The sequence below is a fragment of the Gracilinanus agilis genome, chromosome 4 (genome assembly GCF_016433145.1).
Source record: "Gracilinanus agilis isolate LMUSP501 chromosome 4, AgileGrace, whole genome shotgun sequence".
NCBI lineage: Eukaryota > Metazoa > Chordata > Mammalia > Didelphimorphia > Didelphidae > Gracilinanus > Gracilinanus agilis.
The window spans coordinates 241,721,441-241,748,558 of NC_058133.1; the positions used below are offsets into that span (position 1 = coordinate 241,721,441).

Here is a 27,118-nt window from a genome sequence, read left to right on the forward strand (position 1 = left end):
TGACAAACTAAAAATCTCACTTTTTTTTGAGAAATTTTATCTCATCAATCATATCATCTGCATTTTTATATTTATATTTATAAGTTTTATATTTATGTTTATAAATAATGGTTATTAAAATAACTAATAATTATATAGTATATATAATAAAATATAATAAATCATAAAATAGTACTGGAAGAATTTAAAAGAATTAAATTAAATTAAATTAAATTAAAAGAATTTTAAAAATTAAAAGAATTAAATTAATTTAAATTAAAAGAATTAAAAAATTAAAAAACTAAATTATTAACTTTAAATTAATAATTTCAAATTATTAATTTTAAGTTATTGGTTTTATTAATGAATATTTATTAAGATTTATTAGTTTTAAAAATTAAAATTAAAATAATTAAAAAGAATTAATAAAGCATTAAAAAGAAAATATTTTCTTTTTGTGAGTAGCTTCTGGACATTAATGGAGCTTTGAAATGAAGGCAATTCAACCTTCTTTCTTCTTCCTTTTTAATTCTTAGTCCTATTTATCCATTTTTAAAAATTTGTTAAATAACCATTTTTTCCTCAGCTTTTTTAAAACAATTTATTTAATTAATTAGAATAGTTTTCCAAGGTTACATGCATATACATAGTATGTATATATGTATGTATGTGTGTATGTATGTTTATGTATATGTGTATGTACACATACATACACACGCTGATGGATAAGCTCTATAGGTTGTCATTAACTATATATCATAATCTGATCAGTAAACATTTTTCATATAACAGATCTTTCTTATGTGGATGGTCAGGCCAAACCCAAGTTCCTTTAGGCAAAGGTTCTTATCTTGGGGCCTCTGGAGTTCCACAGGTCTGTGGACAGATTTCAGAGTCCCTTAGCTTGAATGGGGATAAAAATTGCATATTTATTTTCATTAAGTTCTAACTGAAAGTTTGTATTTCATCTATTTATTATGAAGGCGATAAATATTATTTTTTGTTTGTCTAAAGATTTGTTTTCTTAACTCACCTAGAGTGTAAGTGCAGGGGCTACTCCTGAGTGATATAACCTACTAATGATTGGCCTGAAAGCATTGACCTTCTTAATTTCTGACATGGGCTAGTTTGCCCCATTTGAGATAGTCTGGTGGCCACTCACTCCCAGAGTGTCAATATATTAATGCCAAATTTGGTGCAGGCACCCAACATGTATAACCTGATGCATCTCAGAACTCCTGACCTTAAAACTTGCCAGACTCAGCCAGTATGCCAGGTAACTGGGATTACAGACTTGAGCCATGACAGGTAGCAAAGGACATTATTCTGAGGAAGGCATAATTGGCTTCACCAGACTACCACAGAGGTCATAACACAAAAATATTTAAGAAATATTATTTTACAGAAAGAAGAACATGCAGATCAAAAATTGAGAGAAAAGTCTCTCCCTATGTTATCACATTTCAAAGACTTTCAGACTTATTTTCACATAAAGTTTATGTTAAAAGAAAATGTTACTCTGGAAGTTTGGCAAGTTGGAAAGTAAAGGGTGAGTTATAGTAACTATCGCAAAACTTTGTGCAGTCAGGGTAGGGATAGACAAGTTAATAATTTTTGGGAAACAATTCTCTTTGTACCTATCATATCTGCTCTAATTCTGTGTGTACTGAAATCATAGAATTTACTGATACCCTTAGAGTATGACCTAGATCCATGTTGGCAAACCTATGGCATGTGTGTCAGAAGGGGCTGCTACCCTCCCCCACTCCACTACACCTGAGGACATTTCTCACATTACCTCTGCTCCTCTGCCCAGAAGCCCAATTGGAGTGCTTCCTCCCTCCCCTCTCTGGGGTAAGGCAGGGGGCTCACATGCAGTGTCAGGGTAACAGTTTGGGCACTTAATCTCTAAAAGGTTTGCCATCACTAACCTAGATTGTATCCACTAGACCAAATTGTATCCAAGAGACCTATAGAATGTGGCAGAGAATCAGAAGGGAGCTGAGAATATGAAGGAGATAAAGGGGAATTAGAGATAGAGTTGAAGGGGAACCTGCAAAGCAAGTTAGGAGCTGGAAAGGAGATTGGTTAAGTATCATTTGAACATGAAATCATTTTTTTCCTGCCCTGAGGAGCCACCTCTTTATTCATCTAAGGAAGAGAATTAGGTCTTCTTTGTTACACTCATAGAAAAATCAAATTCACTTCTCCTAGGAGTGGCTCAAGATGACTCTCTGTTGACCTTGACTTCTTTGCTATGTGTGACACTATTCACCAGCTCCTCTTTTTAAAATTCTTTCCTTTTTGCTTTTCCAAAAAATGTACTAGCCTGCTTTTCTACCTATCTCTCCAACTGTAACTTCTTTATTTACTTCAAAGCTCCTCTATGAACACCTATCTCATAAAAATGTGTGTTACTCAAGACCCAGTCCTTGATTTTCTGATCTTTTCTCTTCATACTATGTCCTAGGAAAGTTCATGTAATCTCATGGCTTCACCTATCACCTATATAATGATGACTTCCAAGTTTGCATCTCCTGATAAGTTTCTTATCAGAGTTCTAATTGTATACTACCAACTGCCAACTAAATTTCAAACATAATATTAGAAAAATTTTATTCACCTTAACCTAGCTCACAGGATACTCTGTTTTCTGCTCTATAAAATGAAGGGATGGAAGTAATTTATCTTGAAGATCTATTTTAGCACTGATTCTAGGTTTGCATATTTCCCAACTTCCCTCTCTTTCAGTGGTGTTACTATTTTTCTAGGCAACAAGATTAAGAAATTGCATTTTCAAATTATATGTTAGAGCAATTTGTTCTTTTTTTTATTCCCATAGGAACATACTTTTCTAAAACCTTGCTAGCTCCTCAATGAAAATAATACTTAGCATTTACATAGTACTTTAAGGTTAGCAAAGTTCTTATATATGTTAATTAATTTGATCCTCACTACAACTATGTGATATAAATGTTATTATTCTCCCTCTTTTGGAGATGAAGAAACTGAAACAAGAGAAGATAAGTTCAGAGGATTCATGTAGTAAGTGTTTGAGGAAGAATTTGAACTTGGACCTGACTCCCAGTCCTCTGCTCTATATATTGTTCCACCTACCTGCCTACTACCTTCCTGATTTCAAATTGAACTAGACCAATCTTTTAGTATAGGAATCCTTTCCTACTCAATTCCTGTGTTAAAGTAGTGAGAGGCAAGCCAAAGTGGTAGTCAAAAGAAGTAGTATAGACTGACTTTCTGCACTATTAGTTCAAGAAAAGTCTAAGATGACCCCAAGACTGAGTAATCAAAGGAGAAATCACAGTGGGGCATCTCCCTGGACCATAATCACAAACTGGACCCATAGGCAAGTGACCAGGGCAGGAAATGTGGAACAAGGCTAGGCCAGGATTATGGACTCAGCCTGAGTAGGTTGGAATCTTCCAGAGTTGGCCAGATCATCAGCCTTTGGGCTCCAAAAAGGCAGAAGTTCAAGATTGCATAGAACAGATTGCAGAGACTAGGCCAGAAGCATAGAATGTTACTGCCCAAAGTGAATGGAAGACGCAGTGTCAGGCCTAGGAGAGCAGAAAAAGAGCATCATACAGAGGCTTGATTTAAGACTCTTACCCCACAACTCTGAGCAGAGCTGAGCCAATAGTTCATGGTCACCAAGACTGGATTGTAGTCTTGGGTTGGGTCCAGAACAGGGCTGGACCAGCGGCATGCTTAAAGCAGTTTGGGGAATTAGCCTCATACCTTGTGCCCAGAATAGGGGTAGGTTAGAAACATAATCACTCTGAACCTGCTGAACCTTTCAGCTACCTGACAAGAGCACCACCCAGAGGCAAATATATAGCTCTGTTGCCTAAATATAATCTGGAATCAGGAGCCTGGCAAAACCAGAAAGGTAGTGATCTGACTTTGCCCTTAAATTGACCCCATTGAGCCCCCTGAAGGTCTGAGGCTCCCTGGCTAAAGCCACTCTTATGATCTTTGAAGAACAAAGTACTTAATAATCAAAGAATGTAGTGGCAAGACTTCCTGACTTTCATGTCCCCTTTAGAAAGGCCAAGATCATACAACACCACAACAGCCCTGCCTATAAGACCAGGGTCCTAATACAAAGCCCCAACTTGGGAAGTAAGGCTAAAAAGAATAACAACCAAAAATAATGAGTTATTATGATAAGTAAGACTCAAACTAGAGAGAGAAGAATATTTTATGATGCTTACAAGTCTAAAGCCTTAAAGAAAAACACAGCTTGCCCACAAGACCAATTAGAATTCCTAGAAGGAATTAAACTAGAGGGTTTCTTAAGAGTTAAAAATTATGCAAATGAAATGGAGTAAAAGAAATATATTAGAATTTGTTAAGCACTTATTATGTATCAGGCATTATACTGAGCACTGCAGATAAAATTACAAGAAAAAAGAAATACTTTAATAAGCTTACATTCTAATAGGGGAAGATGACATACAAAAGAGAACTAAAAAGTGGGGTAGAGTGAGATCGGAGGATGAATATACCTAGCATAGTAGCACAGTTTCAGAGTCCAGAGGAGGATAGAATTCCTAGAGGAATTCATCAATAGGAAAAGAGGGAAATTCCATGGTGAATAGGTCTTTAAGTCAGTAGGTTTTTCAGAGTGAGGAAGCTTCAGGCACTGAGGAAAGTTCCAGAATGAGCCAGAAATGAAGGGGACATAAAAGTCAGAAACAATGATAGCAGGAGAGGAAGAAATGAAAGGGATAAAGGAGAAAATTGGAAAAGAAACATTTTAAGGAAAACTTGGAGAACCAACAAAAAGAAACATTTTAAGAAAAGACTTGGAGAACCAACAAAAGGTACAAAACCCAAGTGACTGACTCTCTGAAAATTAGGTTGTCGAAACAGAAGTTATAACTCCATGAGTGAACAAGAACTATTAAAACAAAGTCCAAAGCTTGGAAAAATAGAAGAAAAAGTAAGATATTTCATATAAAAAACAACTGGCCCAGAAAATGGAAAAAGAAGAATTAATTTAAATAACATTAGACTACTTAAAAGACAGGTCCAAGAAAGTAGCTTGGACATCATATTTCCAAAAATCATGAAAAAAAACCACCCAGACATATTAAAACCAGAAGACAAAAGAGAAAGAGGGGGAAAAAATCCATCAATCACCTCCTGTAAGAAACCCCAAAATGGAATCTCCCAGAAGTGTCATAGGCCAAATCCAGAGTTTCCTGATCAAAGAAAATTATAATGAAAGTAGTCAGAAAGAAAGAACTCAAGCACTGAGGGACTACAGCTAAAATCATACAACATTTAGTAGCTTATACTTTAAGGAGTTAGAGAGCATGGAATATGATTTTCTAAAAAGATAAAAATATTACCCCCAAGAATAATTTACCTAGCATATCTAAGTATAAATCTACTCAAGAAAATAATCGATCTTTAATGAAAACAGAGGACTTTTAAGCATTCCTGATTAGAAGGCTTAATCTAAATAGAAACTGTCTAAGGAAAGACTTCTGCAAATAACCAGAAATAGATTCAAACACTGAGGGATTACACAAGATTTAATTGTTACTACTACACTGGGCCTAGATTCAGAAAGATCTGAGTTCAAAAACAGCCTCAAGTACTTACTAGCTATGTGAGCGTAGATAAATAATTTAGCCTTTAGAGAAGGAAATGGAAAAATATTCCAGTATTCTTACCAAGAAAACCCCACATATAGTGTGATATGGTTCATGGGGTCATGAAAAGTCAGACACAATTGAACAACAACCATAAAAAGGCCAGAGAATATGCCTTTCAAAAGGCAAAAGATAGGGCTTACAACCAAAATATCTAATACATTAAGTATGATTCTCTGGCAGTGGTGGGGAGTGTGAATTGGCCTTTATTAAAATAGAGGCCTTCTAAAAGTTCCTGATTTAAAAATCAGAGCCAAGTAGAAACTTTGAAATAGAAACATAAGAGAAAACAGAAACTTAAAAAGACAAATATAAGTAAATGGTTCCAAAGGAACTTAATGAAAAGCCAGGGAGTGACACGAATGCCTATTCAGAACCCTACTCTCATCAGAGTGATAGGAGTCAAATAGTATAAAGGGTCTAGAAGACATTTTGTTATTTTGATGATATGACATCTATGTGCAAACATCAGTTTGATATAGAAATACAGAAATAAACAGGGAATAATAGGGAGGACAGATTCATAGAAAGAGTGTCAGTAGCAAAACAAATACTAAACTTAGGATTTAAACCTGGATGGTAAGGAGAGATTTAAGATGGCAAAAAAACCTGTACTTGGAATCTGGGTAAGTGGAATAGAATTGAGGCAGAGGAGCCAAAATTGATTGCATCAAGTATAGAGCATTCATGCTGAACACATCCACTTCTTTGTAAAGAGGAGCCAATAAACAAAGAGAAGAAAATAGCATGTAGAGAATAAGAGTAAAATAATCATTTAACAATCATAACTCCAAATGTGAATAGAATAAACTCACCCACAAAAGAGAAGTTAGAAGATTTGATTAATAATCAGAATCCAGTAATATAATGTTCACCAGAAACACAATTGATAAACATCTATACAGAGTTAAAAAAAAAAAAAGGACTAGTTCAAAGTCTCTTTTGCTCCACTTGAACTAAAAAAAAAAAAGAAAAAGAAAAGCAAGAGTAAAATTCATGATCTCAGACAAAGCAATAGGAAAAATATGCTTGATTAAAAGAGAAAAACATGAAAACTTGATTTTACTGAAAGGTACTATAGACAATTAATTTCAACATTTAATATATATGCATTAAATGGCATAGCATATCAAAACTTAGTGGAAAATCCAAATGAGTTAGAGTGAAAAATAGATAATAACAGAATAATAAGGGACATTAATGTATCCCTTTCAGACCTAGAAATTTTTAACAAAAAATAAACAAAGTAACTAAATGGAATTTTAAGAAAATTAGATATTATAGGTCTCTGTTGATTATTGAATGGAAATAGAAGGAAGTACAGATAAATCTTAGCTGTGCTTTGCACCTTTACAAAAGGTGTATCAGAGCCTTCTAAACTAAAAAAAAGCAGAAATAGTACTCAATTATTTATTTCAATTCAACAAAATAATATTTAATAAAGAAAGGATTAAAATTAATTACAGAAGGGGCAGCTAGGTACATTAGTGGACTGAGAGTCAATCCTAGGCAATGGGAGGTCCTGGGTTCAAATATGGCCTCAGACACTTCCTAGCAATGTGACCTTGGGCAAGTCTCTTAAATCCCATTGTTTTGCCCTTATTGCTCTTCTGTCTTGGAACCAATAATATATAGTACTGATTCTAAGATGGAAGGTAAGGGTTTTAAAAAATTAGAGACTAAATAAGAATCTGGATGTACTGAGGTTTAAAAAGAAAGTCTAGATAATTTTATTTGGAATAACAATGAAACAGCATAGCCAAAATCTTTTCACAAGCCAAAACAATCCTCAGAGGGAAATGTATATTTCTAAACACTATCATCACTTAAAAGAGAGAAAGAATATATCAATTAATTGAGTGTAGAACAACAACAACAAGTAAGAAAAACAATGTTTTTTAAAATCCTAATTAAGAGGGCAGCTGGGTAGCTCAGTGGATTGAGAGCCAGGCCTAGAGGCAGGAGGTCCTAGGTTCAAATCAGACCTCAGGCACTTCCTATCTATGTGATCCTGGGCAAGTCACTTGACCCCCATTGCCTAGCCCTTATGACTCTTCTGCCTTGGAACCAATACATAGTATTGATTACAAGACAGAAGGTAAGGGTTTTTAAAAAAAAATCCTAGTTAAACACTAAAATATAAGTTACAAAAACCAAAAAAGAAGCAAACAAAATTGAAAGCAAAATATTGAATTGGTAAATAAAACTAGGTATTTTTCTACCAAAAAATAAAATAAAGTATTTATTATGTTTTTTTTAAAAAAAGGAAAACAATCATTTAAATCAAAAATTTATAAATAATTTTTTAAAATTCACCACAAATGAAGAAGAAATAAGAATTATTATTAGAAATTATTTTGCCCAACTATATGTTAACAAAATTACAATTTGGGTGAATATTTACAGAAATATGAAACACAACTGAACAAGAAATAAATAATTTAAACAATGGAGAAGGGGAATGAGAAGAATAAGAAGAAGGTGGAGAAGGAGGGAGAAGAGGAAATTGAACAGGCCATAAATGATTCTACCAAAGAAATAATTAAAAACCTTGGGATAAGATGAATTTATAACTGAATCTTTTCAAATAATTAAAGAATGAATCATTCCAATATTATACAAAGTGCAAAACTATAAAAAAGTAGATCCTCCCAAAGTCCTTTTTTTATACAAATATGGTTTTGATACCTGAACGAAAGTCAAAATAGAGAAAGAAACTTACTTCTAATGAACACTGAATGCAAAAAAATTAAATGAAATATTATCAAATTATAGCAACTTATCACAAAGATTATATATTATATCCAGGTTATATAAATATATTTATATATAAATATCCAAAATATAAAGATGGTTCAGTATTAATAAAACTATAAACAAAAGATCATGTAATTATGTGGTTATATTAATAGATGTAGGAAAACTTGATAAAAATTAACTGTAATTAAAAACAAGAATACTTTGAAATGTATCGATTTTTCCTTAATACTGTAATTAATATATATCTAAAACAAAGTTTCAGTTTTTTATGTAATGAGGATAAACTGGTTCCCTTTCTAATAAGACCAGATTTAAAATAACGATGCCCATTATCATCACCTTTTTTTGATACATCCTAGAAATACTGGCTATTATAATAAAACCAGGAAAGTGAATTAAAGGACTAAGCACAGGAAAATAAGAAACAAAATTCTGGCTTATTGCCAATAATATGAAGGTATATTAAAAGAATTATGGAGAGCAACTAAAAATTATTCGGAAACTGTAACCAGAAAAGTTACAGGATATTTTTTAAATCCACATAAATCATAATGAATCATTATACAGTATGACCTAGTGACCAATATGTTTCAAGACCTTTCAAGTAAGTTGACATAATAGCAAACTTCATTATTTAATAAGTATTTCTTATACAAACATACCTATAGAGGTCCAGCTCTATATCAACAGGGATTTTGAATGGCTTTTGTGGCGTTGGTCGATAAGAATGAAGCAGAAAATTAAGAACAGTTAGACTAATGGTTAACCCATAGCTGCTCCAAAGAACCATCTCTGAACATTCTTTATTGATATCATTTTCAAAATAATCATTTCTCACAAAGCATAATGGGGTTTTATAGCTGCGCAGACATACCAAAGTTACAGAATTACATCATGATTGGTATATGGTTTTATAAAGCACAATAGAGTATAGTTACTCAAGGTAAAAGGGTATTTTTGATTGATGTATGACTTACAAAAATTTCTCCCATAAAGATTAAGCTGGATGAGAAAAAAATTCAAGGTTAGGAATGAGTCTCATTATTATCTGAAAGCTTTTTCTGGGAAAAGTTTCTATATCTTAAAGATATCCTTAATGAAAGGGCCTTTTACTTTGTTAGGAGAAATGCACCTGGCTGGATGAGGGATTGTCTGACTTTGCCTGCTTTTGACCTTGGGTAGTCTGGGAAACAGTTTCAAAGCCCAGGCAGCTTTTTTGCTTAATGTCTTGGAGAAAAACTGTTAACTCCTTAACTGCTGGTTTACTAAGAACTTAAAGCTTTCCTAGAAAATTAAATTATAATGCTTCCTAATGAGAAAAGGTGTGGATCATAAAAGGAATCAAAGAGAAGAGTTCAGATTTTTATCTTAGATAACCTATCCTGTCTGCGTCTTGACTTGCAGGGCAGAAAGGTCAAAAGCAAGGCCTTGCCCGTCTGCATTGATCTTTTGATGGGGTCCAGATGAAAATCTCTATTAGAGACTCTGTTTCTCTCAATTGCTTCCAACACATACCTGTTTGTAAACTTGTCTTGGGCTTATCAGAGCTACAAGCATCACTGCTCTTGTACTTTGGGATCATAATTAATAGCATTGCTCTGATATGGATATAACTTGTTACAAGCAAGAACTTTGGACAAAGACTCATGTGGGAGCTAACGTTTGTTGCAAAACAATATAATGACTCACAATAAAACAAAATACCTAGAGTGAGAATAAGCATGATTGGATGAACTGCTGCAAGACTTTAAGATGCTTGGGAAAATGGAACTGATTTAGTGTGTAATTAAAAAAATTTTTACAGTTTTCTGCCCTTTTTTTATTGCCAATCACATATACCTGAATTTACATACGTCGAGTTTATGTAAAATGAGGTCCTACTGTATGGTATTGATAAAACTCAGTAGGAAAAGATACAAAGAGAAATTATATTAAAAATAACCACAGAACATATATGATACTTTAAAGCTTACTTATTATGTGGTTTATATATAAATTTTAAATCATAAACAATTAAAAGAAAAGAAGAAAATATTTTTCAGATCTATGGATAGTTCATAGCCAAACAAAATATAAATAGGGTTACAGAAGGTAAAAACCAACAATTTTGATTACATAAAATTAAAGACTTTTGTGCAAATAAAACTAATGCAATTAAAATTTGTAGAGAAATGGATAATATTTGTGGAAAGTTTTATAAGAATCTCATTTCCAAGGAACTTATTCAAGCTTAGTTGAATACAATTGAGGGATATAATATGATATCAAAGGAAATGAACAGGCAGTTTTCAAAGAAGGAAATCCAAGCATTCAGAAAAAGTCCTCCATATCACTAAAAATTAGAGAAATGCAAATTAAAGGAATTCCAAGATTCCACCTTGACAAAATTGACTAAAAAGGAAAATGTCAAATACTGGAGGGGCTAAAGGAAAAACAGTTACATTAACACACAACAATATATTAAAACATTATTAGAACTGTGAATTGGCATGGCCATTCTAGAAAACAACTAGAAAGTATGTCCCCAAAATTACTAAATCATTCATATTTTTGACTCTCATAGTGCTATTTAGGCTATGTGGCCTAAAGAGGGCAGAAAAAGAGGAAAAAGAAGCATTTGATATCAAAATATTTATAGCTGATTTTTCTAGTAACAAAAATCTGGAAACTTAAGTGGCTATCTATTGATTGGGAAATGGTTAAACAAATTATGTAATATGAATGTAATAAAATATTACTATACCCTAAAAATTACAGAATGAAATTTTCAGGAAACCTGGGGACTAATGAAGCAAGAAATGAGCAGGTCAAGAAAAACAGTTCACCAACAATACTGTGAAAGTAAACAATTTTGAAAGCTTTAATTTACATCAATGCAATGATTAACCATGATTCCAGAGAATCAACAATAAAGCATGCTATACTCCCCCCTTCCCTTAACAAAGAAGTGATAGTCATGATACAGAATAGACATATTTTTGGACTTGGCCAATGTGAGATTTTTTTTGCTTGATTGTGCATATTTGTTGTCCTAGTTTTTTTGTGTTTTTTTTTTAATTGGGGGACATGGAGAAAAAGAAAAACCTATTTTTGTTCATTGGAGAAAAAAATAAATTTAACTGAAAAATTTAAACTAATAGTTTTATAATTGCCTGGCAGCAATGAGAAGTTCATTGTTTTGCATATGTGCACACTGGCAATATTTGCTATAGACTGAACATGTTAGACTTAGATTAGGTCTTTTTGACTGAGGCCAGCTACTTCATGATGTTTCTCATTAGAAAAACTGTTACTATGTGATTTTAAAGAAATAAAGGCAAAAGTCCTTAGCTTTTTTATGAGATGCAAACATAAAACTGAGTGTGGAAAGCTAGTAAATAGCTGAAGTTCTTACTTTTCCATTGAGAATGGTATAAACATTGCTTTGTCTTTTATCAGCAATAGATCTACTACTGTGGTACTCACTTAGTACCACCTCTCTTACCTGTCTCCTATTCTCATTTGTTTTAGCATGTTTAGTCTAGAGAAGAGAATTTAGGAATGTGAAAGCTCTCTGAAGGTATTTTAAGTATTATCATATTGATGAGAGATTAGTCTTGTGCTGCTTGGTATTTGTTGGTAGAATGAGGAAAATGAAGGAAGAAATATTTCAGCTTCATGGGGGAAAAACTGTCCAACAATTAAAGCTGTCCCAAAGCAGAATGTGCCACCTTAAGAAGTAGTGGGTTACTATCAAATCTTCAAGAAAAAAAAATTATTACTTGTAAGGAATATTTTAGAGAGAATCCCTCTTGAATCCCTGGCTATCTTCAAAGATCTCTTTCAACTCTGGGGAACTGTGTAATACTTCTCTGAGTAGAATAACCTAGTGAAATTAGACATTATGGGTTTAGAGAAATAGAAAGAAAGAGCAGCCACATTTTCAATAGAAACCAATGTTATAGGCATGTTGAATTTAGGGAAAATTGGGTTTCTACAATAAAACTCTGGGCATATGACTGAGGTAAATCCAGAAGAGCTCTAAATTATACCAAGAACTTGAAGGGCACCACAGTTGGGAGGGCTATAACTACAAAGCCTGTCAGATAAAGTGAATATTGAGAATCAACCTGGCTAGTAAAAGTCATTCTGTTCTGGCACTGAATGGTCCTTGAGGTTGGAGCTTAATGAAAATAAATCCTATTGGCAGTTTAGACTGGTAGATTTAATTCATTCTTAGCCAACAACTTTTCATCTTAATCTTCCAGCATCCAAGATCAAGATAAGATGCTTCAGGCCCTATGGAATACATGTGAAAAACTTCCAAAGGCCAATCACAACAACATCAGGTAAGTGGAAATAGAAAGCATTTGGATGATGTTTATTTTTTTGTCTCTGATCTTCCACATAAGGTGAATTCCACATAAGCCTGTGTCTGTGACCTAGTATCCAGGTAACCAGGAGTTTCATTCTATTTGTAACCTAATAGGCATTTAGCATTTGTTTATTGCTACAAGCACTAGTTATCCATAAAAGTCATGTATCAATGCCTGTTGTATGATTAGTTTCAGTATTAGTTATTTCCAATAAGCCTCTCCAAGAACTAACCCCAGAGCAATCATCATTAACAAATACTTCAACATCCCATTGGCAAAGAGAACCTCTTTATCTCTACCAAGAATCCCTTGACTCACTGCAATGTTCCTGAGTATTCAAGTAACCGTATCAGCAGAAACTCGGTGAACTTTGCTGCTTTTCTATTTGCAGAAGCATACAGTTTGGCTGCTTTACATGATTTGTCCCTTCCCTTTGTTTGTTTGTTTGTTTGTTTGTTTGTTTGTTTGTTTGTTTGTTTGTTTGAGGCTAGCCTTCAAGAAACTAATGATCAGAAAAAAAAATAGCTGCTATTCTTTAGCTCAGTAGTTCACCTGAAAGCCAGCTGCCAATAAGTTAGGCTTTTAAAATGGGCCTCTGTTCAATGTTAACATCTTCTCTAATCCCCTTCCTTTCAGCCCTCCTTTTTTTTAATTGCCTGGATTTACTTACATTTACTTTAGCTCATTTCTTCCAAAGCAAACAGTGAGCTCCCATTTTGCCCTAAGCATTATTCAGACTTCCCAAGAATATTTTCAAGATAAGTGATAACACTGAAAAGTTGAAAGTTCCTTTGTTGGGATCATTCTTCTTGAGTATCAGCAGCAGTCATGGCACAAGGGTAAAGGTTGGAGGCAACCAAAGATAATGGCCCTATTGAGACTCTCACTTTTCATAAAGCATGTCTTTCATTGAGTTTTTTAGTCTTCCTTTTAGAATCCAGTGTTCAGGGATGTTTGCTGATCCATTGACTATAGAGCTAAATAATGTCCTATATTTTTGTTTGTCTGGGTTATCAGTATTTTCATGTGAAAAGATATACCTATGGGTTGTATTGTTTTGTTTAGCATTGATATTTAGTATAATGATAGCTAATTTTTTAATAGCACATGAAGCAAATTGTCAAAGCAAAGTCCTTTTTTTTTAAATTTTTAAATATCTTTCCCTAGTCACCATCCCTACCCCAAAAGTGTTTATAATCTATTATAAAGAAACTAGGAACATCAAAAATATGCAATAGATTTTTTCATGTCAAGTGCCTCAGATTTCTTAAATTCCCAGGCCTATTAAGTTTGCCCTGTATAGAAAAGAAATGTTATTTTCTAAAGATACTTTTCTATGCATGGGTTTGTTTCTTCTTTTTTCCATGTATGTCTGACTCTAATAGAAAATAAGAATCATGTTGAGGGGAAAAGGTAAGATAGCAGAAAATAGGTTTTCTGTAATGTGATAAGATTTTCTTTAGGATTCTCTAAGATATGTGTATTGAAACATGTAATGAATCTTGGGAAATACTGAAGTATTTCTTAAAGGTGGTATTTATTTGAAAGAGATCATCTTACTGAGATCTGAGTTTATCTTTTTCTGTCAAAAGAATATAGAAGAAATGACTTGGCCTAAAAACATGAGGATAATGATGATTATTCACTTTTATACAGCATTTTGGAGTCTACACAGAATTTTCCTCAAAATGTCATTATGTTGCAACAGAAAATGTTAAAATTGACTTCTCTATATGTGTCTTGAAACAAGTAGGCAGGATGAGCATCTAGCCCTTTTTCAACCAATATCTTTTGATTTCCTTTCAGATACTTGATCAAATTTTTAGCTAAATTGTCAGAATTTCAAGACACAAATAAGATGACCCCCAGTAACATGGCTATTGTACTAGGACCCAACTTGTTGTGGCCACAAGCAGATGGGTAAGTAAAGCACAAGGAATTGAGAGTGATGTTAGCAGGAAAAGAATAATAGGGGGCTGTAAAGCAATTACCAATAGTTTTCATGTGAACCATTTGCAGCCTGAGCATGACGGTTCTTATGAAATGTTATTTTTGTTTCAAGAAGGGGATGCCATATGCTACCAAAGCACTTCCCTTTGTCTGTCTCATCCCTGTTGACATGCTCAGCTCAGGTTGAGCCTAGGATATAGAAAAGTGCTGTGTTAGGCTGAATATCAAAATATTACTAAGCCTCCATATCAGGGGCAAGAGAACTAGCAAAGCATACAGAAAACTTTTGCAGGACACTTCCTTACATGTTGTCTTCTAAGTCATAGTCTTGACCAAAGATTTCAAATGTCCTTGGCATAAGCAATACTTCTTGGAGTTCGCAAGATATCTCTGCCTTCCTTTATCCATGACCTTCTGTTGTATGTTTTAGGAATATTACTGAGATGATGACCACAGTTTCTCTGCAGATCGTTGGAATCATTGAACCTATCATCCAACATGCTGACTGGTTCTTCCCTGGGGGTATGTAGTGGGTGATGCTAGCTTGTGAGGTCTAGTGCTTTGTGAATATCAGTGGGAGACAGAAAATATAGGCTAACATAAAGACCCAAGGCTATTGAAAATGAGGCATTACTATCTCTAGCATTTTCTATACCATGTATACTTTCAAGTATATCAGAAAGATCATGCCATGACTATGAGTAATCCTTTATAGAGGAATTTTTTTTTTACATTATTATACAAGAAAGCAAAATTCTCTTGCTTTCTAGTATAATAAGTCATCCAGTGATCTTGATTCAACTGGTATAGAATAGATTTTCAGTATATGTCTGTTGAATGTTTAGTTCTTATAGACAGAAGTTAGTAAAACTGTAATGGACTTTAAAGATCAAAACCTGCTCATCTTAATAGATGAAGAAAATGAGGTCCAAAGAGATGAAGTGAAAACTTAAGTATTTATGAAATGCCTTCTTTTCTTATATACATGATAAATATAATATATAAAGCTTTTTTTCCAATATTGATGTATTTTGGTGATTTTTCTAAATTCCATGGTCCTATTCCCTTGGTAACCAGCACATATAAAAGGCAAGGGCCTGTCTCATAAGTTAGCTATGAAGACTTTTTCCAAAGTGGAATTTTGGAAATGTTTGGAGCAATATATCATCCCCAAAAGTATAAGTTCATAGAATTTAGAATTAGAAGGGACCTTAGATATGATCTAGTTCAATCCTATCCATTAAATAGATGAGAAAACAGGATAAAAGAAGAAAAGTGACTTTGCTAAGGTGACACAATGGTAAAACAAGAATCAAATCCTCTGGTTTCTTAAATCTAACATTTTCTGCTTCACTATACTGCATTTGTAAGGATTAAATCTATGACCTTTGCCTTATTAAAGTTCCCTTCTCATCATCATATATAGACTTTCCTCCAATGCTTATAATATGCCCCCCTCCTCACTTCTATCTCTTAGAATCTCTAGCTAGAATAAGACCCCTCTCAGGCACCACTTCCTACATGAATCTTATTCTCATCAGATACTAGTGCCTACTTACACCCCATCAAAAATTATCTTGAACTTAATTTGCATATATTTAGGATTTACTTATGTATGTGCATACTATTTACTCCAAGTGAAGGTAATTTCCTCAAATGCAGATACTGTCCTTTTTTTTTTTTTTTTTGTCTTTTTATCTCTAGTATCTAGCACTGTGTCTGTGGACTTGTTTGATTATTTAGTTCAAACCAGCTGAGACAATTGGATTATAATTCTTCTAGTTCTAGATCCCATTCTCCATTCTCATTGCCATGTTAGTGACCTTACACTTTTCTCCTCATAAGATAGCTACTGCTAAGGTTAAGAGTGGTTGATACAAATATCAGACTCTGACCTTTCTAGCTTTGTATTCTAATCCCCTGTGGAGACCAGTCTCATACTAATCTAACATTAAAAAATAATTAATTCATATTATTTCTGCTTTGCATGTCACCATCTGAGAGATGATCTATTAATCATCCTGAGAATTCTATTCTATGGCAAAGAATGGATAATGGGAAGAAGATAGGGATAGAGATGTTAACCAAAATGTGAATAAGAAAGTGGAAGTGGAAATATGTAAATTGTAGCTCTGTGGACTCTGGGAAGAGTTAGGGAGCAAATTCTTATGGAGAAAAAAGGAAATGACTGGCTAAAGTTAGTGGCATGGAGAATAGATAAGATGGACCTTTCTATGTGGGAAAGCAGAAGGAGGAGATATCTCTTGCCTTCATCAACCTTTAGAAGGCATAGGGGTAAGGAGGAACAATCATGAGACATGAAGCTTTACATACTAATTCTTTCTTTCTTGCAGACATAGAGTTCAATGTGACAGGTAATTACGGGAGCCCTATACATGTGAACCACAATGCCAATTACAGCTCAGTACCATCTCCTGATATGGACCCTGCTGATCAGCGACAGCCTGAGCCAGCCCGACGGCCCCTCAGTGTGGCTACTGATAATATGATGTTGGAGTTTTATAAAAAGGATGGGTATGATCAGATATTTCTTTCTCAGCCCTGGGAAAGGCAGGTGGGGAGGGAGGTATAAAAAAATGCAGTTTGATGCTTACTTAGCTAAACTTAGCTAAGGGACATCTAAATGTCTGCTAAAGGTTGAATTCATAGAAGCATAGGTGAGTAGAACTGGAAAGGATAAAAATTTAAACACTAGAATAGAGTTCTGTATCACTCATACTATCAGCAGCCTGGATGAAAAGCAAACAAATAACCTACATCTTCCATTCCTAGGCTACAGCTATAATTAAACACACACACACACACACACACACACATTCAACTCTTCTCTTTTTATCCCAGAAAGAAGTTGATTTGAACTTCTTGTTCAGCAAGAATAGCGGTTTCTTCAAAGGAAGAAAAAATAAAAAGCACGATCAGCAAGATCTAGATAATGATAAATGAAGCTAGATTCCTACCATGCCCCAAACAGGGTACTAGGGTAGATAATTAGCTCTGTTAGAAAGGCATGTCACCATGAATTATTTTGGAAAGGATATGAAGATAGTCTTCTCTATCTGCATTCTACTATGCGCCTCCATATGCTGATAGGCAAGGCTAGGTATAAAGCCTGGAGTCTCATTTTCCTCTAAAAAGAAAGCAACTTTCCTTTTTCAAAGTAACTATATAGTGTTCCCTCACTGTTGGCTAGAGACCTTGGGTTTCATCTCAGAGGTTTGGGGGATTCTGTATCTTCTTCACCACTACCTTAGCACAGAAACAGTACTGCTAGATACTAGAGATCCAAGGAACAAGATGTCATATTTAAAGGCTGAACTGAAAGTACAAGAAATCCATAGGGCTTCTGATTTTTGAGTAAATGTGAAAATGTGTTTGATAATCTTTGTCTAGAGCATCTTCAACCTGATCAGAATCTCAAAAGACTTACTAGGAAGAATCTGGACCTAGAAGACCTAGAAGAATCTGGACTTAAAGCCCAGGTCCTTATCTGCTCTCTGTGTCCCCTAGTCAGTCTGCTTTTCCTGACCTGTAAGACCCTAAGTGGGTCTGGTTCCTAAATATCTCCCTCAGACAATTTCAGAAAGATTTTAAAGAGTTATCATTTTGTACATGCTATAGTTGAGGCATTAAAAGCTTATTAGCCATCAGTGGGGAAAAAGCCAGTTAAAGAGCGAATAATGATACCTTGAACAACCACCTGGTAAGCTGACATCTTCAGCTGCTTTTACCGTTACCAGCTGTAATGTGCCAGCTCTGGAACCAGCTACATCCAGTGTTGTCAGTCTTTCATACTAATTTCACAATATGCTGCCTACAAGAAACATATTTAAAGCAGGGAGACAGTCACAGAGTAAAAGTAAAGGGTTAGAGCATAATCTATTATTCTTCAGCCAAAGTAAAAAAAAGCAAGGGTCAACCATGATCTCAGACAAAGGAAAAATAAAAATAAATTGATCTAATCAAAAGAGATAAAAAAAGAAATTACATCTTGATAAAAGGTACCATAGACAATGAAACCACATCAATACTAAACATATATGCACTAAATAGCATAGCATCCAAATTCCTAAAAGAGAAGTTACATGAGTTATAGGAGGAAACAGACAGTAAAATATTACTAGTGGGGGACCTTAACCATCCCCTCTCAAAAGTAGATAAATCCAACCAAAAATAAACAAGACAGAAGTTAAGGAAATAAAATTTTAGAAAAGTTAGATATGATAGACCTGTAGAGAAAACTGAATGGGAAAAGAAAGGAACATGGCATCTTCACAAAAATTGACTATATAATAGGGCACAAAAACTTCAATTCATTCTTTTCAGACCATAATGCAATAAAAATTACACTATACAAAGGACAGGAAAAAACACTAAAAATTAATTGGAAATTAAATAACTTTATCCAAAAGAATGAATGGATCAAAGAACAAATCATAGAAACACTTGATACTTTCATTAAAGAGAACAACAAAGAGAAAACATACCAAAACTTAAGGGATATACCTGCATGTAGGGGGAAATTAATATCTGTAAATGCATACATCGATAAAATCGAGAAAGAGAAGATCAATGAATTGGGCATGCAGTTAAAAAATAGAAGAACAAATTAAAAGTTCCCAACTAAGCACCTAATTGGAAATTCTGAAAATCAAAGGAGAGATAAATAAAATTCAAAGAGAAGACTATTGGACCAATAAATAAGACAAGGAGCTGGTTTTATGAAACCTTTAAATATTGAAAGTATTTATTGACATTTTATTTTGATATCAATATATTTGAATGTTTCTTTTGAGAGAGGAAAGTTCTTGGCTTGATTAAAAAATGGTAAGCATGTGGTCTTCTGTTCATTCCTCCTTTATTACTACTCATAATGGGGGCATTAGAATTACAGGCACATAATGACATTTCTTTCCTTATGTGAAATTGAAGTCTTGAAGTTATGGACATATTATGGCATCTCTTTCCTTATATGAATGGCTTATTTTTATTTGTGTATGATCTACTTTTTGGTCAGGGTTCTACATGAACCATAGTCCTCATTCATACTTCTAGATTGGACTTAAAAGGGAAATTTATAATGTCAAATCACTTAGAAGTAGATGGGTCTTCCTGCCAAACCGTCTTCTCCCTCCTCCATCCCCATCCCTACTATGCTGTCTGAATAAGAACCTGTATTGACTTATGGGATATTTTTGCCATTACCAATGGAAAATTTATTTTGACCACATAAAAAGTACAAAGTGAAATGAGTAAAGGGTTAATTATTCTATTCTCCCATACTCTTTATGGGGGCTCCTTTATTGGGAGACAGCCTTCTCACCCAAAGAAAGATTTAGTTTCCTTGACACTAACATTTATATGTTTTTGTCCATGCAGCCTTAGGAAAATCCAAAGGTATGGTATCTGCTAGTAGCTGCTGGGCTAGGTTCAGTCTTCAAAACTTTAAGCTAGTTGTGTCCCAGTCAACTCTTCAAGAGGTTGAGTGCTCCATGTTTGGTTGCTTGGCAGATATTTATGCTGTGTTTTCATCATTAAATCAGAATCCCAACGTTTTGAAGTTTATCCTTCATAATTTTTATATGAGGAAACTGTGGCATAAAAGACAATTGCCCAGTTATCTAAGCAGTAGCACTCAGGACTAAACTATGGATCTCGTGATGCCTAGTCAAGGACTCTTTCTATTATACCAAGAGTGCCCTTTAACAAGTAGTTGTTAAATTTGCTTTGTACCCTAACCAGGCTTTAAAGAATTGCTGATATTAGAGAAGCCTAAGAACCTAGCCGATGGTGTCCATATATTTTCCCTTCCTCTACTCAAAAATCTAGATTAGACTATCTTCAACTTTGGGGGAAGATTTGAGCTTTCGGCACAGCAGACTCTTAATATGGTCACCTCAGTTTAGCAGAATATTGAAGTACCACAATTCTATCCCCAAGTCTCCTGATAAGGGATGCAACTCTTTAATTGAAACCTAGACTAACAAGAATTGTCACTGGTTGTCCCTAGCAGAGTAGATAGATAGAAAAACTTGCTTTTAAATCCCATTTCAATTAAGAATATCAGTTGCATTGCTTACCCAGGCAGGGGTGCTCAGGCTATGCTAATGTTCCACTTTTGTGCAAATGTGCTTTAATGTTTCCGCTTTGTGGGGGAGGGATCCTGTCAGTTCTATTATAGAAGGATAAGCATGTGCTTTTGTGTCATTATCCCAACAGCATGGGTGTGCGGGTTATGGATACATCCTGGGTGGCCCGAAGAGGTTCCTCTGTCACCCGAAAATCATCCTGTACCCCACCAACTGTGCAGCCTCCTGCTCCACCTTCTGATCTTGCTGTTCCACCTCAATCACCATTTCCTGAGGAGTCACTTGACATTTCAACAACTTCTTCCCATCCTCCATCTAACTTTGGCTCCCAGACTGTGGTTGAGCAGACTAGGTAAGAAAGGATGTCACTCAGGATGAGGGAAGCCTGATCCAGTTCAAAGTGAGATTCCTCCACTTGCCCATGCCCATTTGGTGGCTCTTTTTGATACTGCTAGGGTGCTTTTCCTTCTCTAAATATTTAGAAGTAACTTTATCCAAATGTCTGGCACAGAATAATCTTCTCTAACAATTGTCTAAAAAATTGGGCAGATTTAAAGCTTTTCTAAATCTTTTTTTAAATCAATTTTATTTTAATAAAAATTTTCCAGATAAATTTTCCACAGTTATATGATTCATGCCGCATCCCTCCCTTCTTCTCTCCTCCCCTCCCAGAGCTGACAAGCAATTCACTTGGGTTATACATTTTTAGCATGCAAAGCAATACATTTTTATAAGTGAATAATCTTACAAAACCAAAACCTCAAATCATATACCCAAATAAACAATTGATAAATCACATGTTTTCATCTGCATTTTTAAAAAATCCTTACCTTCCATCTTGGAGCCAATTACGCAGTACACAGTATTGGCTCCAAGGCAGAAGAGTGGTAAGGGTAGGCAATGGGGGTCAAGTGATTTGCCCAGGGTCACACAGCTGAGAAGTGTCTGAGGCCAGATTTGAACCTAGGACTCCCATCTCTAGGCCTGGTTCTCAATCCACTGAGCTACCCAGCTGCCCCCTCAGGTCTTCCTCTGGAGGTGGATCTATAATTTTCTTCCTCTGTTTTTGGTCTTTCTGGCTTAGGTATCAGCACCATATTTGTATCATAAAAAGAATTTGGTAGGACTCCTTCTTTGCTTATTTTGCCAAATGGTTTGTTTAATATTGGGATTAATTGTTCTTTAAATGTCTGATAGAATTCACTTGTAAATTCCTCTGGCCCTGGGGATTTGTTTTTGGGGAGTTCATTGAGTTCAGTTTCTTTTTTCTGAGATGGAATCCTAGTATTCTATTCCATCTTTTGTTCATCTAGGCAATTTATATTTTTGTAAACATTCATCCTTTTCACCTAGATTATCAGATTTGTTGTCATATAATTGGGCAAAATAGCTCCTAATAATTGCTTTAACTTCCTCTTCATGAGAAGTGAAACAACCCTTTTCATTTCTGGTACTGGTAATTTGATTCTCTTCTTTCTTTATTTTTTTAATCTGATTTTTAATCTTTCTTTATTTTTTTAATCTGATTTTTAATCTGATATATACTTTATATAATTTTAGGTGGCTTTTTTCATAGAACCAGCTCCTAGTCTTATTTATTAGTTTAATAGTTCTTTTACTTTCAATTTTATTAATTTCTTCTTTGATTTTTAGGATTCCCAATTTAGTCTTTAACCTGGGAATTTTTAATTTGTTCTTTTTCTAGCTTTTTTAGTTGCATGCCAAATTCATTGATTTGCTTTTTCTCTATTTTATAGACTTAGGAATACAAATTTTCCCCTGCGTACTGCCTTGGCTGTATTCCATAAATTTTGATATGTTGTCTCCTCAATATCATTCTCTTAAATGAAATCAATGATTTTCTCTATGATTTGTTCTTTGATCCACCTGTTTTGAAGAATTAAATTATTTCGTTTCCAATTAATTTTTAATTTGTCTCTCCATGAACCCTTATCAAATTATAATTTTTATCACATTATGATCTGAAAATGTTGCATTTATTATTTCTGCTTTTCTGCATTTGGTTGTGAAGTTTTTGTGCCCTAATACATGGTCATGTGCCACTGAAAAGAAAGTATATTCCTTTTTATCCTATTCAATTTTCTCAGATATCTGTTAAATCTAAGTTTTATAAAATTTTGCTCACTTCCTTTACTTCTTTCTTATTTATTTTTTGGTTAGATTTATCTAGTTCTGATAAGAGAAGGTTGAGGTCTCCCACTTGTATAGTTTTACTATCTGTTTCCTCTTTAAGCTCCTTTAGTTTCTCCTCTGAAAATCTGGATGCTATACCATTTGGTGCATACAAGTTAAATACTTTTATTTCTTCATTGTCTATACCAGTGATGGGCAAACTATTCCCCACGGTCCAGATCCAGGCCATAGTTTACCCATCACTGCCTTAAGCAATTCCCTAATCACTACATCTGGATGTGGGGCCGTGGTGATTAGGGAATTACTTAAGGCAGTGATGGGCAAACTATGGCTTGGATCTGGCCTGTGGGGAATAGTTTGCCCATCACTGGTCTATACTACTTTTTATGAAGATGTAATTACCTTCCCTATCTCTTTCCATCAGATCAATTTTTGCTTTAGCTTTGTCTGAGATCATGATCGTTACTCCTGCATTTTTTTGTTTGTCTCAGTTGAAGTTCAATAGATTCTTCTCCAGCTTCCTGTCTCTTGTAAACAACATATAGTAGGATTCTGGTTTTTAATTCACTCTGCTATCTGCTTCCATTTTATGGATGAGTTCATCCCATTTACATTCACAGTTATGATTACCATCTGTGTATTCCCCTCCATCTTGATTTCCCTTTTTATTTCTAACCTTTATCCTTTCACTCTTTTCCCTCTACACCAGTGGTTCCCAAACTTTTTTGGCCTACTACCCCCTTTCCAGAAAAAATATTACTTAGCCCCCTGGAAATTATTTTTTTATTTTAATAGCAATTAATAGGAAAGATAAATGCACCTGTGGCCATCACCGCCCCCCCTGGATTGCTGCAGCACCTACTAGGGGGCAGTAGAGCCCACTTTGGGAATCACTGCTCTACACCAATGTTTTGCTTTTAGTCACTCCCTCCTTTCCCCCTCCTTATATTACTCCTCTTATCCCTTTCTTATTCCCTTTTTACTTCTTTATATGGTAAGATAGGATTCTATACCATCTCTGAGTCAATGAGAGTAAGATTTAAGAATTACCTGTCACTATTCTCATCCTCCCCTCCACTGTAATCCCCAATACCTCGTTATGCAATATAATTTACCCAATTTTACTTCTCTCTTCCCATTCCCTTAGTACAATCATCTTTTTCACTCCTTTATTTTTTTATATATCTTCCTAAACAGCTTACTACTATAGCCTCTATGTATATTTTTTCTAATTGCTATCATAATGATCACAATTTTTAAGAGTTACATATATTTTCTTTCTGTAAAGGAATATAAACAGTGCTCACTTCAGCAGTACATATACATAAAGAAATATAAACAATTTGTCCTTACTGAAGCCCTTAAATTTTTTCTCTTATTTACCTTTTCATGCTTCTCTTCAATTTTGTATTTGAACATCATATTTTCTGTCCTTTTCTTCAGGAATGCTTGGAAATCTTCTATTTTATTAAATGATCATACTTTTCCCTGAAAGAATATAGTCAGTTTTGATGGGTAGGTGATTCTTGGTTGTAAACCCAGTTTCCTTGCCTTCCAGAATATCATATTCCAGGCCTTCTGATCTTTTAATCCTGACTGGGGCTCCATAATATTTGAATTGTTTCTTTCTGGCTGCTCGTAGTATTTTATCCTTGGCCTAGTTGCTCTTGAACTTGGCTATATCATTCCTGGAAATTCTCATTTGGGGATTTATTGTAGGAGATGATCTGTGAACTCTTGCAATTTCTATTCTACCTTTTTGTTCAAGAATATCTGGGCAGTATCTTTGGCTAATTTCTTGTAATATGATATTTAGAGGGGTATTTTTGGTCATGATTTTCAGATAGTCTAATAATTCTTAAATTGTCTCTCCTGGGTTTATTTTGCAAATCTATTGTTTGTTTTTTTAATTTCATATTTTCTTCTATTTTTTCATTCTTTTGATACTGTTTCATAATGTCTCATGAAGTTATCAGCTTCTATTTGCCCAAATCTAATTTTTAAAGTCTGAAATTCTTCCATGACCTTTTGATCCTCCTTTTCCTTTTGGTCCATTCTATTTTTCATGGCACTCTTTTCTTCATTGGATTTTTAGCCTCTTTTTCCACATGACCAATTTTGTTTTTTAAGCTGTTTGCATATGGTTGTTTGGATCTCACCATCCCCTGGTGGTTCTGTGCTTTGCTCTTTGTTCCCATAGAAACTTTAGAACATTAAGTATTTCTTTTGCTGTTTGCTCATTTTCCCAGCTTTTTTTTTTTTTTTTTTGGCCTATGGACTAGGAATTCTTGAAAGCTGATGATTCTGTCTTCTCTTATCTTAACTTAAAGGGTTTGGTACTGTGAGCTATTTTGCCTTGTGGCTAGGTATTTACCACAAAAGGGCAGGCTTGGAGGGGTCCAACACAGTGGACTCCTGAACCTCACTATGGACTTGTGCCAGGGCCAGGGACTTCCAGGGGTGGGTCTTAGGGCTCTTTTGTTGGTGTAGTTGTGTCCCAGGATCCTGAAGTTAAGTGATGCCTATTTGCTTGAATCTGGCCCAGGGGAGGGGGGGTTCTGTGCACTCCTCTGTGTGCAGTTTTGCTTCCAGTTCCCCCCTCATCCTATGAAAACCAACTCTCTCTGCATAGCTTTAGCAGGTGAGCCCCCTCACTCTGTCTTGAAGTTTTTGATTCCTGTCATTTTGAGGTGCTTTTTAAAGATTGGTTTGAAGAATTGTGAGAGCAATTTCAGCTTTTCCTACTATTAAGCCACCATCTTGGCTCTGTCTCCCTGCCCCCCCAACTTTTCTTAGTTATTCTTATTTTTATATTATTATAATATATTATTATACTCTTTATTCTTAATTAAAAGGAGTTAGGGTGGCATTTTTGATAAAACAAAAAATTCATTCCAGATTTTCTTTCTTCTTTGTTTTAAAATATTTAATTAATGCTTTTATTTTTTTAGATCAGTTATTTCCAGATATTATTTCTCCCACTCCCTAGTTAAGTGAAACCTCTGGAACCATATCTATGTAATTCTTATGTTTAGTGAGAAATCCTTCCACTACCACTGCTCTTCCCCAATTAATTTGTAAGTATCTTAAATGAAGAATAGGTGATAACGTTGCCTTAATATGGTAGCAAATACAATTGGCTTGTCATAAGCCAAGACACTATAAAACATGCTGCCTGGCTAATCAGGATTTCTAAGATCACTTCTAATTTTGTTAGCAGAGTAGAATTAGTCCTGGGGAGGGCTTTGTGCTTTTTATAATACAGTAGGGCTTTATTTTATGCAAGCAATACAAATACTAAGAGAAACAATGTTGTGATGTGGGCATGACTTGTTACAAGAGAGAACTCTGAACAAAGATTGATATGGGAGCTAATGTTTGGTATAAAACAATTAAATGACTCAGACTAATACTTTTCAGAGTGAAAATTAGTGTGATTGTGTGAACTGCTACAAGACTATACTCCTTGGGGAAATGGCATGATTTAGTGCATAATTAAAATTTTCTTGTTGTACATATTTTTCTGCCTTTATTTTTTCAATTGCCAATCATATATACCTGAATTCATGTATTTTGGATTCACATAAAACAAAGCCCTACCATTTTCACACATTTGCTTGTCAAAGCCGTTTTCCCACCTAAACTTTATATTATTCTCACAAATTCCTTAAGAAGATGGTAGTATCAGTATTTTTCTTTATTTCATAGGTGAGGAAACTAGGGTCTAGAGTTCATGATGTACTCAAGATTAGTGACAGAGCAAATTAGTGACAGTAAATGTCCTAGTCTGACGCACTTTCTCCACTGACATGCTTCAGGTTCTTCCATTCAGAATTTTCAGATTTCATTTTCATTTTGAAAGGAAAGTAAAACCAAGTTCATAGATCATAAATCTGGAGCTTGATGGGACCTCATGGGGCATTTAGTCGACCTTTTCATTTTATAAAATAGGAAAATGATTCCCAGGTTAAGTGATATGTGGAATTTGAACATAGGTCCTCTGACTTCAGTGTCAATTCTCTTTATAGTATGTGATATGACCTCCTTCTTTCCAGGTGGCAGGAGGGACACCAAGGAATATCTCTTTAAAATCCAAAACAGGAATTATATATCAAATAGTATTTATTAAGGG

The 27,118-nt window shown here is 34.5% G+C and overlaps 1 protein-coding gene across 1 annotated transcript in view; it reads left to right on the top strand.

Moving 5' to 3' along the window:
• Positions 1–27,118, top strand: part of ARHGAP44 (Rho GTPase activating protein 44) — a 185,008-nt gene that overhangs the window by 133,270 nt on the left and 24,620 nt on the right. The window contains exons 13-18 of the mRNA XM_044673871.1: positions 12,668–12,748; positions 14,582–14,695; positions 15,156–15,247; positions 17,080–17,260; positions 20,123–20,140; positions 20,963–21,184. Of these exons, the coding sequence (XP_044529806.1) occupies positions 12,668–12,748; positions 14,582–14,695; positions 15,156–15,247; positions 17,080–17,260; positions 20,123–20,140; positions 20,963–21,184 (708 nt within the window). The remainder of the gene's footprint in view (positions 1–12,667; positions 12,749–14,581; positions 14,696–15,155; positions 15,248–17,079; positions 17,261–20,122; positions 20,141–20,962; positions 21,185–27,118) is intronic.